The sequence below is a fragment of the Artibeus jamaicensis genome, unplaced genomic scaffold (assembly GCF_021234435.1).
Source record: "Artibeus jamaicensis isolate MK-2021 breed Jamaican fruit bat unplaced genomic scaffold, CSHL_Jam_final contig_1998, whole genome shotgun sequence".
Taxonomy (NCBI): Eukaryota; Metazoa; Chordata; class Mammalia; order Chiroptera; family Phyllostomidae; genus Artibeus; species Artibeus jamaicensis.
The window spans coordinates 17,889,698-17,908,833 of NW_026521407.1; the positions used below are offsets into that span (position 1 = coordinate 17,889,698).

General features: G+C 38.2%; 1 protein-coding gene across 1 annotated transcript in view; it reads left to right on the top strand.

Moving 5' to 3' along the window:
* Positions 1-19,136, top strand: part of GNA13 (G protein subunit alpha 13) — a 31,910-nt gene that overhangs the window by 6,755 nt on the left and 6,019 nt on the right. Inside the window, exon 3 of the mRNA XM_037127962.2 lies at positions 12,350-12,400. Coding sequence (XP_036983857.1) covers positions 12,350-12,400 — 51 coding nt within the window. The remainder of the gene's footprint in view (positions 1-12,349; positions 12,401-19,136) is intronic.

Sequence of the window (19,136 nt, forward strand, 5' to 3'; positions counted from 1 at the left end):
TCTCTTTTCGCAGTGTTTGATAATGTATATTCTTGAATGTTGAATAGAAAAAGTAAACATCAGAGAACTGGAGGGAGTTAGCAGGTAAAATTAATTATTTTTGTTTTGACTAATAATTAATTATTAAACTTAATGCAAGTTGAAAGGCAAAAAGGAAAAAAAAGGCCAGTTTTTAAGCCTCTCTGTCTTTTTTGCTCTAGATGAGTAACTGCCATGTAATGAGTCTTTGGGACAAGAGATAGGATAGTTTTATCACAACTTAGGTTTTTAGCAGTCCATTTGTTTGTTAGTAATAACTTTGGGGGCAAACATGAGTGTTTTTTTCTCCCCAAGTTCTCAAAGGAGGAAACATTTTTTTTCCGGTTAGTTTCATCATGGGTAAGCTAAATAGCTTACTGTGAAAAAAGAATCTAATCTGTTGTTGTTATAGCTTAAGGTACTATTCTAGTTCTTAACTAGCACACTAAGGATATTACCTATATCCTAAGAAGTAGTCTTTTTTGTTTACATTATTATTTTTTATTAAATTTATTGGGGTGACACTGGGTAACAAAATTGTACAGGTTTCGGGTGCACTGTTGTACAGCATCTGTACACTGTATCGTGTGTTTACCACCCCAAGTCAAGTCTCCCTCCATCCCCATTTAAGAAGTGGCCTCTTTTAGTACTGAATGAAATATTTGTAATGCTCAGCTTTGGCTGTAAATACACCATAGCCTGCCGCTGCACCAAGAAGACACCCTCTCCTCAGGGGGGGAAAAAACCCCTCTTATATGGCGATAGCTAGGGAATTTGGTAAATTAGATGATTAAAGAGATGGGAGTCCAGGGTTGGCTGGGAAATGATACAACTGAAGATATATAGTAAAACTAACAAAATAACTAGGAATCACTGCCAGTTAAATTTTATGGGCATTAAATGTTACTCAGAAGTGCTAGCAAAATTTGTAGAACTGGTTATATAGGACAGGAAAGTGTGACATTGGGAGGAATACTCTAGAACTTCTAGTTTCTAGAATCACTTTAACATTGTCAGCATTACTACAACTTCCTGTAATGACCAGTGTTTCTTTGCAGTCCCTGAAGCCAAACTATTTTCTTTGTTATCATGGTACCTTCAATTAGACTTAATTTTCCTTACTCAAGTAGTACAGTCTGTACTTGACATAGTTACACTTTAAGCCAATGGGTTAGTTTGTTCATTAAGACAGAACTTCCCCCAGTCTGTGTAACAAAGTAACTACTTAATTTCATGCATTGGCTGCTGAAGAAGAGCTGAGTGCCAAGGACTTCGGGTTGGGGTAAATACTTATTTGCACTGCAGCATGGATTTGAAATATTACAGAGTTAGAAGCGTTGGTTTATTCTTTAACAGTAATTTGGATTTTCCTTAAAAAGTGAGTCAGTTACTACATTTAGTTTAAACTGTTTCTGTTGTAGAAAGATTTGGTTCGTTTTCTCTATGAATAAAAGCAAAGCAGGACTTTGACTTCAAGTTGCTAAATGCCTATTGTCTACTTATTCTAGGGTTAAGGTAAAATATTTCAGGCTATGTAAGATAAGGATTATATATAAGATTAGAGGTTGTAGAGATTTTTAAATTTCAGTCTCTATTGATAGGTTTTCCAGTGGGTGAATCTGATCAAATGCCAGTCCAAACCTTGGAAGCCCAGAGCTGTAGTACTGTTTACATTAAAACCAAAGAGATGTTTTAGCATGTGCTTACACAACTTTCTGAGATTGTGTGTGTTCATGTATACATGCACACATAAGTATATGTCTTGATGTGTTGTGTTATATTGGCACATTCATATTTATACCTTACATTTTTGGGTGGGCAGAGTAGAAACTTGACTAGCTGCGGGATACCTGGCTCTGTGCTGAAGGGGGACTGCAAAATACTGGGCGGGTTTCTGTATTACCTTCTATTGCTAAACAAAGCTAGTGATACAGTAAGTTATGCTGCCCTGAAAAATATCTATTAAAAAACTAAGGGATGAAGCAAGGAAATAGTTTTGTTAGGAAAACTAGACCTTAGTTTCAGAATTCTTTGCTACAGTGTGGACCTAACCCCAGGAGTGAGGATTGTGAGCTGGCTTTGAAGGAAATGCTTTCCTTAATGGTGAAGGACTCTCTGGCTTGAATATTCCCTGCTGACCTCTCACTAATAGGCAGTAGCCCAACCAAGTTGAAGTATCTAGTCGTATTAGCCTAAAACATGTGCTAATTTATTTCTCCAGAAAATTAATTCAAGTGCTGATAATTATCACTTTTTAATACCTTATATTTTATCAGAATGCCTTTGTACTTATTAAAATTCTGTCACACGCATTCTCATATAATCCTTAAAAAAAAACAACAAATAGAATATGTGTTACTGTCCCCATTTTACAGATGAAAAAGTTCCTCTGCAGAAAGGTTCCTTGATGCCGCGGATCACAGAGTAGATGCCGGAACCCAGACTGACTCCTGGCCCACAGCACTAGCTACTAAACTATTTTGCAAGCACTCAAATATATTTCCATGGGACATTCTTTTCTTTTATTCCTAGCCTCTTCTGACCAACGCCCCTACACTCACAGATTATCATCCCCTTGCAAGTTCTAGCACAGTTATTTTAAATATGTGTGTTTTCTTAAGAATACATAGCATTGCACTGATATTCACAGTTCTGTTGTATTCTGGAGTTCCATAATACCCTTGTACCATTCCTTTTTTACTGCATTAACTTAGATTATAGTATAGTTACGATATACATAAACTTAAATGCCACTTAATGGCAGATTTCTTAGAGTGTTACAGCTCATTCTGACCACCCTTCCTCATGGTCAAGGCTGTTTGAATCCTCATCCCTGAAACATTCCTTGGATGTACTACTAGTGATCCTCAACTGATGTTTTATCAATGAACATGGTTTTTAAATTTCTATTTATTTACTTATTTATTTGTGAACATAGTTTATAATGTTCCTTTAAAAAAAAAAGTTTAATGGTAACCAGTTATCTGAAAGGCAGCCATATTTTTTCTAGGAGTGTATCCTTTGGAAATTGGCACATTTCGGATACATATTTGCTCCTGTTTTGAAGAAGGGGATATCAGAATACTTTTTATTTTTATGAGCTCCTTTGCAGTGTTCCTCATGTAATTGTCATAGTTTTCATAGTACTGTTGAGCATTCCAGATTATAGTTTGTTGCAAATTTTTGTTACAGTTAGATACTACCTGAATTTTTAAGTGCATATTTCTGAAAATTAAACAGTGATTTTTATTTTCTTTTAAAAGTATATTTTGTCTAGTTACATAATAAGTTCACTTTTTTCTGTGGGGTGTGTGTGTGTGTGTTCGCAAGATACCTTTTTTCAAGAGAATTTGTTACATCCACATTAGCGGAGCATTATAAGAATGGGCTGATAATACATCAAGGAAATCATTTTGTTTTGAGAACTGGACTAAAGTTCCCATCTGCTGCACTGATAGTAGTTGTTTGTCTAATCTTTCCAGTTTAATCTGTTCTTTTGGCAAAACGAATACAAATGTTTTTTAATCAGTGTAGTGGGTGTGCCTTTTCATCCCCAACTACTGTACAGTAGATGCCAAATACTTGAGTAGAATTGCTCTTCCTTGATATATTTTGGTTTTGGTCTCAGTCATAAGACCTGTATACTCGGTTTTACTTCAGGAAAGTTTACTTTGTATCCTCCAAACAAATTAGAACATAACCATATTCAGAGTTACTGATTTATTTTGCATATTGTAAAACATATTCAGAAATGACTTTAATGCGACAACCTGAAGATTTGATATGGTATTCTACTGGGTGTGAGATAGGTACAGTAGGACTCAATGGCCAACCAGAACTCGTGTCCTGGTTGTACCACTCACTGTGTGCTTTTGAGCAAGTCCATTGGTGTCTCTGAATCTCTTTCTGCAACTGAAACAGGGACAATCCAAGCACCTACCGTTATTCATCATCAGGGATCTCATGAGATAATCCATGTAAAAGTCTTTGGCACAGTGCCTGACACATATTAACATTAGCCATGTATGCATAAATCATATGTAGCTCTTTAAAAAAATAAAGCACTATTAAGTTTTTATTTGACCCACTTTTTGAACTCCATTACCAATATAAAAAATTCTTTCTAAATAATGCGGACCTGTGGCTTACATTCTCATTAGACCGTATATTATCTGTAATAAAGGTAGCACATCTTTAAAAAACAAACTTTAAAATAAAACTGTTTTATTTTGAGAGAGGGGAAGGGAAGGAGAAAGAGAGGGAGAGAAATATTAATGTGTGGTTTCCTTTTGTGTGCCCTGACTGCGAGCTGAACCTGTGACCCTTTGGTTTGCAACCCACGCTCAATCCATTGAGCTACACCAACCAGGGCAAGGTAGCACATCTTAAGAGAGATTTAAGGTTTTCATTGCTACACTGGTTCTTGTTGCCTTCTCATGTCGCTTTGCTTGATTTTCAGTCTGATATGTAGGTTGAATTAGCCAAATCCTTGCCTGCCCTGCCGGAAGTGTGGTGAGATACCTTTGGTGGAAAGTACAGGTGCTCTGCTGTTCTTTCCCTTTCCCTCCTCCTCTTTCTCTGTGGCGCCCCTCCACTGGTGGTGCCCCCCAGAGTCTTTCCCTTTTCCCATTTCCTGTGCCTGGGATGGGCAGAGGCTTTGTGAGTACTCAGGTCACAGAGGGTATTTCGGTTTCTTTTTCCAAGGTTAAAAAAGATTCCATATATTTATAAAATACAAAGTGATTTGTTAAGACCTCATGTTACTTTTTATGAGATTTTAGAATTTCTGACCATTTTGTATAAAAACCAACTGAAACCTTAGTCTAGTAGAGAATTCCTACTTTTTCTCATGGCGCAAAGTAAACAGATTTCAAATTTGTTCTAAAGAAAAAAAGTGTTGACTTTGGCATTTAAAAACAGTGTTAGCTAATAAACAAAACTTTTCTACCTGCCCTCCACCCAATGGTTTCACAGTGTCTTTGGTGTCTTTGAGCCTGAGCAGCTGCATTTAGCATCTTAGTAGAATGTTTCTCTTTTAACCCTTCTAGAAAGGTTAAAGAAAAAGGGCTGGAATAATGAATAATTGGGGTGAGAGACTTTCACTTTCCTTTTTAATATCCTGGTTACTGTTTTCATATTCCTGGGTAATGTTTTTTAAAATCGTATTTCTGTTAAACAGGATGCACTGTCTCAGTAGAAGTGTAGAGGATTTGTCATATCATCATGTGGTTTTCATGTGCATTTCATGATGTAAAGTGCGGTTGTATCCATTTATTGATAGTAAGTAGAAGAAAAGTTCATGGGAGCTGCTAGAAATGAGCCGCTGTACTAAATTTTCTGAGTTGCTACTTACAAGCCTGGCCAACTCTTTGCTACACAAGGCCTAATAAATGAGAAGATGTACATGATTATACTTTAGACAAATTGATACTCAAATGTAAGATCCCTAAAGTAATTTTTATTGATTTTTTAAAAACCTAATAAATAATTGAATGCTGCATACTCACAAAGCTGTAAATACTATTTATTCATATTGAAATAGTTGTAAAAGAGTAATGTGATTTAGCCTATTGAGTTACAATGTTGTAGTGCAAACGATTTGCTATTTTTTAACTGTTACTAACTCGCCACATTTGTAGTAAAACTGTCTTTTCTAGCTATAGCTTCAAAAATGATTAAAATTGTTACCATATAGATGATCTACATTTCAGTTCTGGACTAGGCAGGGAGAATTCTATTTTCCTTATTTTTTTCTTGATCTTTTAAATTATGATCAAACGTTTAAACCAGTTTTGAGGTTGGTGTTACAATTTAGTAAAAAAACTAAAGTTCTCACTGTTATTTAGAAGTTTGTACATCTGGCCTTAATATAAGATACCTTCGTTTTGGGGAAAAAAGGCTCCTTTTAAATAATGGATATTTTTAAAAGACAAATGTTCATTCTGTAGAAATGCATTTTTTGGATAGGACTGTGTCTACTGATAGTTTTCTACATATTTATATTTTGTGTTATGTGCTGGTATCAGGGTCTAGAGCATGACTTTGTGCATTTTCATTATTGTCATCTCAATTCTTTTCTCCTCACATGAAAAGTGAAGAGCAAATGTCCAAGGCAGTGGGGGCAAGAAGGCCTTGGGGAGCAGATTTCATGGGGTCAGTCATTCTCTGACAAGTCAGATAACAGTCAACTGGCAGCTTTTAGCAGTCATTAAGTGACAATCGATTGAGCACCTATGAATGAGTAGGCACTTTGCTGCAGGCTGGGTATTTGCTAGTGAACCAGATGTAAGTAATCGCTATTCTTGATGATCTTAGATGGTAGTTGGAGGAACTTAGATTACATGGGCCAACAAATAATCCCACTGGTGATAAATGCTTGGAAGGAAAAGAAAAGGAAACGTTGGCAAAACAGAATGGTTTGAAGAGGTGGACATTTAAATTAAGAACCCAAGGGTGAGAAAGGGGCAGCCAGGTGAGGGGAGAGAGGAGTTTGGCAGGCAGGAGGAGTACCATGTGCGCAGGACCTAAGGTGGGAAACAGCTTGCTGGAATACGGAAATTGGAGAGAGGTGAGGGGAGCAGTCATTCAGTAAACATTATCGAGAACCTTTCTGCCATTCTGGATGCTGAGCAGTTCCACAGTTGGGTGGTAGCTGTAGAGGTGTAGAGAAGACGATGGATTCATCGTATGCTTTGTAGGGAAAGTCATTGGGATTCTGACAGTTTAGGTAGGAGGTGAGGTAGAGAGACATGTTTTAAGAGTGACTCAGGTTTCTGGTTTTAACGAGCAGGTGGATGGTGCTTTTTTTGCTCAAGGGTAAAGACTGCAAGAAAAGAATTTGAGAGGGACGATTAAGACTTTAATTTGGGCATATTAGGTTGAGATCTCTGTGAGACATGAAGGTGGAATCAAGTAGACAGTGTGATACTTGAGTCTGGAATCCAGATTAGAGCTTTGGGTTAGAGGTGGAAATTTAGGAGTTGTGTGTATCTAGGTGATATTTAAAATCTATAAATGTTTACAGTTACTCAGAGAAAGGGTGTAGAGACTAGGGTTGAGGATAGAGTCTCAAGGAACATTGAACCTTTTGAAAGTGTTCAGAGGAGGTGATGCTAACAGAAATGGCCAGAAAGGTAGGAGCCATTCAGGAACGTGTAATGGCATGGAAGCTAGGGCAGTGTTTTATGGAAGAAAAACATGCCACTGAGAGGTCTTGGAAGGTAAAGGAAGACTGGCATGTCCATTGATTTTTGGCAACAGGGAGGTTTTTGCCGATTGTGGCAAGAGACATGGTGAAGAAGAAGCCGGGCGAGAAGGGCCTGAAGAGGGAAGAGAGGTGAGGAAGTAGATAAGATCCACTTGAAATCAGGCCAACCGTTCTCGTTCCTCTTTGCATTGCTTTCAGCCACCTGGTTTAGTAGGTTGTGTTTTTTCAAGCCTTTTTAAAGTTCGGGAGGACTCTGTAGCCCATGTCTGGTACTCGCTTCCAACCATGCTTTCCTGCATCCCTTAATAGCACAATTAACCAAAGAGTGACTTGGAAAAGGAACTGATACACCAATAGAAAGTTGGGCTATTTCCCACCTTCATTAGGTTGTACTGCTTTGCTCTCTGATATGATTGTTTGCTTGGCGAGTGGGCAAGGGAAGGTAATTAAAGCTTGCATAGGCTGTGGGGAGCTTCTCTCCTGGCAAGAGTTGGCATGATGGATTGAGCACTCAAGCGGGCATAAAGTACTCTGGGTTTTCCTCTCACCTGCTGTGTGATCTTAGGCATAGAATTACTTCACTAATTAATAAATGTTAATGTTATTTAATGATTATTATGTAATGTTTGAGTCGTGGGGATTTCAAGATTCGTTGTAGCACATCATAAAGAAGAACTTCCCATCTGGTGTGCATTCACAAGGACTTCTGGGTATCACGAAGTGCTCTTATAGGCCCCTCTTGAGTTATCAGGGAAATTGAAACTATATTTGGGAAGTATGATTTTTGAAAAACTACTACTTTTTTTCTTTTTAACAATTGAGTTCATTTCTTTTTGAGATCAAAAGAAGTTTACTACTAAACAGTTCTAGTTGTGGAACAAAATATTTCTTTGTATGCTGTTAGGGTTATATATAATTGACCCTTTTCAAAAATTATTTTAACTATGAGGAATTTCTTAAAACTCTGAGCTTTTTATTGTTATGTGAAAACTGAAAAGTAGGAAAATTGTTATGAGGAATTACCTCTTGGCTCCAGAATCCAAATTGCCTTTTTTTTTTTTTTTTAAGTTTAAATTTTAAAACATATGTCCCTTGTGGAAAATCGTCCGGTTAGCCATTTATACCACTACCCTAAGACATCTTTGTTGGTAGTTGGTGTATTTCCTTCTGGTGTTTCAGTACAACCTCGGGTGTTGAGATAAACTTTTTTGTACTTTCTGTACAGTTTTATATCCTGTTCATTCAGTGTTGTTGCAACATTAGCATTTCCTGGAGGAGGTGATTTTCTCAGAGAACTGTCAAGGTCTTGTTCTAGAAAATGGATCTGATTTTTAAAAATTAAGTAGAAGATTCTTTCTTGCGTGTATTTTTTTAATAAACAGAAAAAGTGGTGGTACTGAATGGTAAATGCAACAAGTATGGGTGAATCCTAGCATGTTGTTGCCACATTGAGCAGTGTTATGTATCATGTTATTGCTGTCCCATGTCTGGAATATTAAACTTCTTCCTCACATTTACAATTTGTTTTATAAGGGAAGAGGTTTTAATTTTTTTTATTCTCATCTGAGGACATTTCTTCACTGTGTTTAGATAGACGGGGAAAGAGAGAAACATCAAAGCGAGAGACGAGCATTGATTGGTTGCCTCCCATACTTGTTCTGATGCATCATATGCGCCTGGACTGGGGACTGAACCCACAGCCTTTTGGTTACAGGACAACACGTCAGCCAACTGAGCCACACTGGCCAGGGCAAGGGAAGAAATTTTTAATTATTTTTAATTAAAAAAGATTTTTAAAAGAAATGCTAGCCTCCACTCTGAAACCTGTATTATTTTAAAGAAAGGGCTGTAATTCTCATACAGACTTTTGAGAGTGATGGATACTTTCTTAAGATAACAAAACAGAATAGCTTATAAGTATTATATGCACATGCATAAGTATAAGATACACATATATCCAAAAATGCTTATTGGACATATGGCTAAGTTTTTTTTCTCATATCTCTAGGATGAAGCATTTAAATAAAATGTTTATTTTTATGACTTCTAAGATCTAGCTTTAAATTATTTTGGTGATAAGTCTAATTGAAAAACTTGATATAAAAAGAAATTAATTTATTTGTGAGCAGTGGCAAGAAAGGGCAGCTTATAAAATAAAGTGATAACTTAGTTCTTTTTTAAAAATCTCTTCTAATTTTGTGCACTAGTTTATTTTTATAGCTTATATGCAAGGAAGAGTTAACATTTATTGTCTAAATTAGGCAGGTGTTCTTTTGGACATTGGATTTAGGCTATTATAAATTATCTTAGATTAATCTGAATAGATATTTAATCTGAAAAAGTGTTTTTAAATATTGGGGTGGTTTATGTTGTTGTAACTAATTTTGGCTCTTTTGGAAGTTTTAAGTGACGCACTTAGAAAATGTTAGCAAGAAATTTGAAACTCTGCATTCGTTTGGAGTCTACATAATTTGACCTGTCTACAGAGCAAAGGAAAATAGCTTATTTCTCTGAGTATAAGTAAATGCTGTCTTGCTCCTTGCGAACTAGACAAAAAGGTGTGAGTGGTAGCACCTTAAGTGTGCTTTAGTGGTAAAGACGGTGACATTACCCTTATTAAAAGCATGTGAGTCACATCAGTACTTTACAGTGCTTTTTCCAAGTAAAAATTAATAGAGAACATCATTAAACAAAAAGTAGGTCATCTCAAAGATAAGAAACAATAAAATAGGTCCTTTGTGAAGACCAGGCAGTGCTGGGAGGGCAGGGACTGAAAGGAGCAGTGAAACAGCTCCGGGGCAGGCTCTGAGAGCCAGGAGGAGGGTGTGATGCCTACCCTGCGTGTAAGCAGCCTCTGTTATATTTTATTTTGAAGTTAAAATTAAGGGGAGGAGAAAGACATGGAACCCATTATAGAGGTGGTGTATTTCAAATACTTGAAGTAGGATGATTTCGAGATCTTTTCACTTTAGAGTCATTTTCAAAGCTATGAACAAATTCTTTAAATATGATTAGGCCTGGTTTTATTGTCTTTAATGAATTAAGTATGATTTTATAATCTTAGATTTCAGATAGTGTGAGCACAATGGTATTGTGTTGTATTTCATATTTTCATGTGAATATGTGAAGAGACAATAGAGAAAGGACAAATAGGAAGGGAAATTGAGTCTTCAATTTACCTTGGTTATCAGCTACTTCCGTAAATTGAAATGAAGAGTCTTGATTCATTAACCAATTTTAACCCTAAACTTTTTTCATTTTGTACCTTATTTCTACTTGGCATTTGATTCTTTCTGTAAAACTTATATAAGTGAATGCTAGATGGAAAAGCTTACACTACACAAAGTCTATGTATAAAATATTGCCCCAAAGGATCCTTATTTAGATAAGGCTTCACGAAGATATTTGCAGGGCTTAAATGACTAGTGTATGCAAATGTGAATTACTGATTTAAAAAAAACTTATAGATCACTTTTAAAGGCAAGTTAGTAAGTTTCCTATTGAATAGATTTCTCCAAACAGGCCGAATGAAGCTTGCTTAATGAGTATTTAGAAAACACTTTGATCTGGCTTATTTGGGGGATTATAAAACTGATGAAAATTAAAGGCATATTACAGACAGATAAATACCTTATGACAATAGATGCAGTCCAACATGTCAGTACAGTTCACAATTATAATTAATTCTAGGGTAAACAGATTTCTAGTTTTCTCTCCCGTCTCTTGATATTTTTTTCACTGAAATATTTCAACCTTGCAGGTAGGACTTAATATGCATGGAAAGTATGTAAGCCACTTTAAATTATTGAACTTAGCCATTTTAGAAAACAAACCTCTAGTAGTTTGCTAGTACTTCAGGGAATATTTTGCTGTTAAATTTTTAAAACACTTCTCTCTTTTCCAACTACATTTTTGTTTAAGGCCAGGTTTTCATCATTTACTTCAACCAAAGCAAGCTAAAGTAGCAGTTCAAATGCAGAAGCAGATGAGTGTTTCACTGTCTTTTATTAAGATACACTAAAGTATGTTCACAGGTAATTGGTTTTCCATTGATATTTTTAAATGAATTAATAAATAGTTATTTAAATTTCTCAATTTTACTTTCGACTATGGTAAATATTAATAGCTATAACCTTCATGAACAAAGTCGGTTTGGGATCCTGAAGATGTGAAAAGGGATCCTGAGACCAGAGATTGTGAGAACTGTGCTTGTTTCGGCAGCACCTATACTAAAATCAGAACAATATGGAGAAGATTAGCATGAAAAACATTGTGAGAACTGCTACTTATTTAAGGCCTTGTGACTGAAAGCGTGGTTGGCCCCAGAAGCTGCCTGAAACCGCTTCCACACTTCAACTGCTTCTCCCGTGTACTAAGGAATGACTGCCATCAGGAACCTTGTGGAAGCAGTTTCAGGCAGGGGAAGTGCATGATAGTAGAAATCCAATAGGAAAGTGAAAACAGGAAGAGGGCACTTGGAGACCCAAGACCTAGAGGCTTCATTCCACAGATGGTTTCCTCTTATGTATCCTCTGCTCAAGTATTGCCTTTTGGGAATGTATTCTCATACAGTTTAGATGTTGGAAATTACCTGAGGGCCTCCAGGTTGGAGGATCTGGCCTCAGAGAGAGTAGGCCGGTCACTCAGGAAAAGAAGACCCATTGGAGATGGGAAGTCTGTAGCATCATTCAATGTCTGCCTTAGCAAGCTGTGTCTTCAGGCACATGCCTGTTCCTGGTAGACTTTTTATATAGTGTTCTCACCTCCTCTCAGGTTTGTTCTCGTCTCTGAAGATAACCACCATTGGTATAAACTTCAGGTAGAAAAATGTAGACAAAAAGAATCCCACTTAAATTTTAGTTGTTATCAAAAGTATTAATGTAATCCTGTCCAAGTAGACGATCACATGGGGGTATCACTTATTAAAGCAGTTGTGAAATTAACCAGGCTGTGGCACTTTGCGGCAGAGGCAGACATTTTATACGTTTTTAGTGGGGCTGAGCTGTTCAGTCTGGAGCAAACTATGTTTGGACTAAGTGAACAACCAGACAGTTTAATGTAAACTGTTGTAACAAAGGCTTCCATTTCTAAGCCTTAATAACTTTGTTTTCTTCTTGCTTTTAGGGTGAATCTGTAAAATATTTCCTGGATAACTTGGATAAACTTGGAGAACCAGTAAGTTTTTTTTAACTGAGTATTTAGTGCCATTTGAAAGCAATAGTCAGGATATTGATGTTAGGAATTTAGAAAAATTATATATCAAGCTGTTTGCTTCTTTCTGTCTCCTAGTGGCAGTATTCTGACTATTCCTGCTCCAGTTTTTCTCCCTCTACTGTCCAGATCTCTGACATTTCTTTAAGGAATGCACTATCCACTGCTTAATGAAAGTAAAATTGTTTAGAGAAAGAAGTTTATGTTTGAAAATGAGATTGCACATTATATGTTCTACTTCACTGTCTTTTGGGTTTTATGTAAGCAGAAACAGAAACAACACAGTGGATAATTGATTTACAAACCTTTCAAAAAACGGTCTTTTCTAGTTTGGGGCCTCTGTGTTATACAGGGTAGGAGGGCTAGATTCTGAAGGCCTGGTGAAGGGATTCCGTGCTGGAGAAGAAGGGGTTGTCCTCGGAAAGAAAGTTTGTGATTTTTGTGCCGTGTATCCCTCAGAGCCAGCATCTCTCAGCTGGTACTGGTTCCCTGAGCCTGCTGTGGGCAGAGCAGCTGCACCAGCTGCTTTCTGTGTTGAACGCATGCAGAAAATGCCATTGGAAGAAAGGTTTCTTCTGCCTGGAAAATGTTTGGAAGCCTAAGCCCTAGAGTCATTTGCTAGCTGCTCAATTTAGTGTATTTTCATTTGCTTCCTCTTAGCAAATTTCTGTTATAAATTTTAATATGATCTCATGGGTTCTATGAAATATTTAACTTGAAAAACATAACTGAAGGAAACCACAAAATGAATCCCATTACAAGTAGGAAAGTAACATACCAATAAATCTAGGACACGTGAAAAAGTACCCTCTTTTTGCTCTAGCAGGATAATTTTTGTATTTTCCCTTGTTTTCTATCTGTTTTGCTAAATTACATGTATCTGCCCTTCAAACCAATGGTTTTCTCCTGCCTGTTTCCTATACACGGGCATTCCAGAATTTGGGATCTCGGTCTTTATCTAACTCAGTGCATGCACATCAGTGAAGCTTTTATTACGACTGATTATTTCATTGTCACTTTCTCATCTGGTCAGATTATAAGCCTTTAAATAAGTTAAGGGAAGCCGTAGTAAGTAAACTGATTTTTTAAAGTTATTTCATGTTTTCTAATCCAGACACTGACTTGCTCTTCCTAATTTGCCTTTTCATATAGGCCTTTTGAGCATAGCATTTAAAGTAGGTCCCTTCCTCTTGTTTTCAGTATTAACCCTTGCTTTTTTCAAACTTCATTGCTGTTATTATAGTTGGTTTATTTATTTATATGTTTACAGGTCCTTCACCAACCTCTTTCTATAAGGGCAAGGTCCTCATCTCTTGATTGTGGAGAGTTGAGTTCTTGATGCCTAATTGTTCCTAACACATACAAGACAACAAATGTCTCAATGAATGACAGTAGGCCAGCTCCAGTGAATTTTGTACTAGCTGCTTAGTATCTTATGTTGAGGACAATTCTGAGGCCACATAATGGAATAAAAAGGAAAAAGTGCTATAACCATTTGGCAGTTAGAAAGGAGGGAAGAATAAACCCGAGCATGCTATACATTGGCCACCCATTCTGTGCATATTCGATAGTTAACAGGATTGCATTTGCTTCTGCATCTCTGGCCAAAGTACCAGGGCCGTTGAAGTTCTTCATGCCAGGCCCCCTGACCCTCTGCTGGGTGAAATAGCATGTGGGGCGAGGACATTGGTTCTGCAGACAGACTACTTGGGTTCCTGGCCCTGTGACCTTTTGGCATCTCTGGGCCACACTGGAAGAAGAAGAGTTGTCTTGGACCACATGTTAAACACATTGTGACATATAATCACAAAAAAATTTCATAACATTTTAAGTAAGTTTATGATTTTGTGTTGGGCTGTTCACAGCCATTCTGGGCCATGATTCGGATACCCCTGTGCATTTGTAAACCTCTTGGTTTTTATTTTATTTATTATTTTTTATCAATATCATAGGTGGCATAGTAAGAGAACTGTCCTCATAGAGATATGGGATGATTACACAAAATAAACCCCATGTCTTAGTCTGCTGAAGCTACCGTAACAAAATACCACTGATTGGGTGGCTTAAATAACAGACATTTGTTTCTCACAGTACTGGAGGCTTGAAGTCCAAGATCAAGGTGCTATCTAACACAGTCGATTTTTCTTGATGAGGTATCTCTTCCTGGCTTGCAGAACATGTGGCCTTCTCACCCTTGACATGGCTTTTGCTCAGCGCACACACATGGAGAGAGACAGAGAAAAATTGTTACTCTTTTTTTTTGTACTTCGGTTTCACTTATTTATTTTTTTATTTTATTGATTATGCCATTACAGTTGTTCTATTCCCCCCTTCATTCCCCTCCATCCTGCACACCCCACCCCCACCATTCCCCCCTTTAGTTCATGTCCATGTATCTCAAGTTCTTTAGATTCTGTATTTCCCATACTATTCTTGCCCTCCCCCCTATCTATTTTCTACCTACCGTCTATGCTACTTATTCTCTGTACCTTCTCCCCCCTTCTCCTTCTCCCACTCCCCTGTTACTAACCCTCCATGAGATCTTCATTTCTATATTTCCACTCCTGATGTAGCTGTCCTTTTAGTTTGCTTTTGTTTTAGATGTGGTTGTTAATAACTGAGTTTCCTGTCCTTTCACTGTTCATCTTTTTTATCTTCTTTTTCTTAGATAAGTCCCTTTAACATTTCATATAATAAGGGCTTGGTGATGATGAACTCCTTAAATTTGATCTTATCTGAGAAGCACTTTATCTCTCCTTCCATTCTAAATGAAAATTTTGCTGGGTAGAGTAATCTTGGTTGTAGGTCTTTGGATTTCATGACTTGGAATACTTCTTTCCAGCCCCTTCTTGCCTGTAAGGTCTCTTTTGAGAAATCAGCTGACAGTCTGATGGGAACTCCTTTGTAAGTGACTGTCCCCTTATCTCTTGCTGCTTCTAGGATTCTCTCCTTCATTTTAATCTTGGCTAATATAATTATGATGTGCCTTGGTGTGTTCCTTCTTGGGTCCAACTTCTTTGGGACTCTCTGAGCTTCCTGGATTTCCTGGAAGTCTATTTCCTTTGCCAGAATGGGGAAGTCCTCTTTTATTACTTGTTCAAATAAAGTTTCCACTGGTAGCTGTTCCTCTTCCCCTTCTGGTACCCCTATAATTTGGATGTTGGAGCGTTTAATGATGTCCTGGAGGTTCCTAAGTCTCTCCTCATTTTTTTGAATTCTTGTTTCTTCTTTGTTTTCTGTTTGGTCATTTTTTCCTTCCTTCTGGTTCACTCCCTTGATTTGAGACCCAGTTTCCTTTCCATCACTATTGGTTTCCTGTGCAATTCCCTTCATTTCAATTAGTTTAGCCTTCATATGTTCCTCTAATTTGTGACTAAAATCAACCAGTTCTGTGAGCATCCTGATGACCAGTGTTTTGAACTGTGCATCTGAAAGTTTTGTTATTTCTTTGTTGCTTAGAGTTATGGGCTCTGGGGCTTTGAGATCTTCTTGAGCCATATTTGGTCTGTTTGTGCCTGTTAAGTATGAGGAGCGGAGCCTTAGGGGCGGGGAGGGGCCACCAGGGCAAGGTCCCTGGTTTGTGACGCTGTATGTGGGGGCAGGGTCAGAGCAGGGAAATGGCGGTCCTCTCTGCTGCCGCCTGACGCTGGGGCCCATCTCACTGCCCACTCCCTCACCGGTCTATCTGCACATGAATGCGGCACCACAGTCATCGCGCAGCCCAGCACCCTCGCTGGATCCGCGAGTCACTCACTGGGTCACTCACTGGGTACGTCCTCTGCAACCCCACGCCTGGGATTCGTGCGCCTGAGTCCGTCTGACCGAGTTTTCCTGTGCAACCCCGCTCTGCCAGCTGCTGGTTTCGCCCCTCTTACCGGTCAGGCTGAAGCATTCGTTGTTATCAGACTTCCAAAAAGTTTAATTTCTTGTGTTCTGGCTGTGTTTTCTGTTGCTAATATTTTGTTGTCTCTAAACTTGGTTGTGTGAGAAAGCACGGTATCTCCACCTGTGCCTCCATCTTGGCGGAATATTATTCTTATAAGGCTGCAAATACTCTGATTAAGAAGGACCTCACCCATATGACCTCGTTTAAGCCTTAGTTACTTTCAGAAAGCCTTATCCCCAAATATAATCACATGACCTGTTAGGGCTTCAACATAAGAATTCGAGGGGGTATACACAATTCAGTCCATTGCACCCAGTAATGCACTCAGAATAGTGTGTAATGAATGCTCAATGTTAGCTGTTTTGTTCTTTGATCTGTATATTTAAGAAACTCGTTCTAGTCAAAGACTAGAGAAATGTTTCAGGTAGAAAAGTTGGAGCCAGCCCAAAAGAGTAGGTGAAAAAGGGGTTGGATTTAGATATGGAGAGTGGAGGTGCAGCCTTCGGAGATGGAAACAGCTAGGTGTGTTTAGTTTTAGGAGGCACGTCTGTCCAACAAAGGATGTGTGGTGTTCTTGGATCTGACTCATGAAAACAGATTTCTAGAAGGCAGGAACTTGGGTGTGCCTGCATTGTTCGTTGCACTTGTACTGTAGTGCAAGTCTTTGGGCAGGTAATGGTATTACACATGAAGATTTGCTTAGGTCTTGGTGTCAGGCTCCATGGTGGTTCTGGGCAATGTAGAACAGTCTGCTAGTTCTAGAAAATGAGTAAGGAGGGTCACGAAAGCCAGTAGGCAGAGTCTGGGCCTGATGGAGTCAGGAGCTGCCCTGTAAGTTCTGAAGTCATGATGCCAGAGGGGTCTGTCTGGGAGGGGCTCAGAGATGGAGCCAAGAAGTGGAAGCCATTCAAGACAGAGAAACCAGTGAAAAGATGGTAATTCTGTGCCTGAGGGGGAAAAAGTGGGACAGTGGAAATGAGGAAAGGGAAAGTATAAGACAGATTCAGAAAAGGAACAGCAGGATAGGAGATAATGGAGAAGAGCTAGGGTGCTTGAGAGGCTTCAAGAACGCTGAAGGCATTGGTGGGACAGGAAGTTGGAAGGAAAACATACTGGCTGGACTTAGAGGAGTTGGTAAGGAAGAAAAGGAATTTTCTTATTGACTGCCTTTTATTTGTGAATAACCCGTCAAGTGTAAATGAATGGTGAGCATTTAAAAATGAGACTGGAGAGACTTGAGTGGAAGTTTACCTGCCCATCACAGCCTTTTCCCTCTTCCTCTCTACAGCAGTGTGTGTAGAGAGCTGGCGGACACAGTAGGAACCACTAGACCAGTAACACGTAACATATGTGCCAGACACAGCTCTTAAGCACTTCACCCATTTAACTCATTTAGTGCTCATAGCACCCTTATGAATGTTACTGTATTTTACAAGTGAGGAAATTGAGACAGAGGTTAAGTGACTTGTCCAAGATCATACAGCCAGTATTAAAGAGCTGACTCTAGAATTCCCAGTCCTAACCACTATCACTGCCAGATCATTTAGTATTTGATTACATTGTCCTGTGCTTTATGGTTTATATGAATTAGCCTACTTTGAACTAGATTGTTAGCTTCTAATTAAAGCAATGATAAAGAAGGTTTTATTTTATGGAATAAGAAAAAGTTGTTTTTTTTTTTTAAAGAACAGCTCAGTGTTGGCGTGTTTCCGAGGCAGCTGACACACAGGCATTGTGAATTGGTACCACCTTTCTAGAAAGCAATTGGGTACTAAGTGTCCAGGGTTGTTAAAATGTTTATAACCTTTGACTTCATAAGCTTATCTCTGGTTATTTACTCTCAGGAAATAGTTTAAAAGGAAAAGAAAAAGTGTTTGCATAAGAATTTAATTGCTGAACTTTTTTTAATTAAAGCAAAAATTTGGAAACATCCAAAATGACCACTAGTAGAAGAATGTTTATGTAAATCATGTCATATTAATCCATTTGATGTAAAGTAGGTAGGTATGTGAACAAAAGCTAGAAGAAAACATAGAAATGCCAACACATTTATTAGAGTCCCAGAGTTACTTAGTAAGTGGCTGTGGATTATAGATACACCATCGCTGAGAACTGCCTTCCTTTTTCCTTAACTAAAGTGCACCATTTTCAGACATAAGTATTCTTGAGATGACATTTCAAAATCGTATTATACTATTTGGAAAGGCATAAAGTGCAGCATTGCAGATAACAGCATTCTTTTAAAATTTTGCCTTGATTTTTAAAATATTTTGACCTTGATAATGAGCTCTTCTCTAATGAGCTCATCATGATTAAAAGCTCTTCTTTTCAGTATTGCCCAAAGTTGTGGAAAAATACTAGCCCGAGAAGAGAAAGGACAGCTTGACTACATGATGAAGTGCACTGTCAGGGGCTGTCCCATGACTCGTGAGACCAGCAGCTTCTGTCTATTCAGGGTCTAGTAGTTAGTTGACTGATCCTGTTCACAGAGGACTCATTTGATCTTTGCGTAAACTGTCCCTCAGAGGCAGGTAGACCTGCTATGGTCACCATCATTTCACAGGCAAACGTGCTGACAGAGTAAAAGACTACTTGTGTCAATAGATGAGATAGCTGGAACATGGCTTCACAGTACCCTGGAAACCAACTTCGGAAGTGGCCCAAAGTAAATGCAGTTAATTATAGTAAAGGAGGTGTTTTCCAGGCACATAGCATAGCAGCAATGACAACGTGGAGTAATCAGTATAGAAGTTTTTAGTCATAAAGCCAGTAAAGGAATGTTTAGAATGGGCTACAGAGAGGCAGAACCTTGAG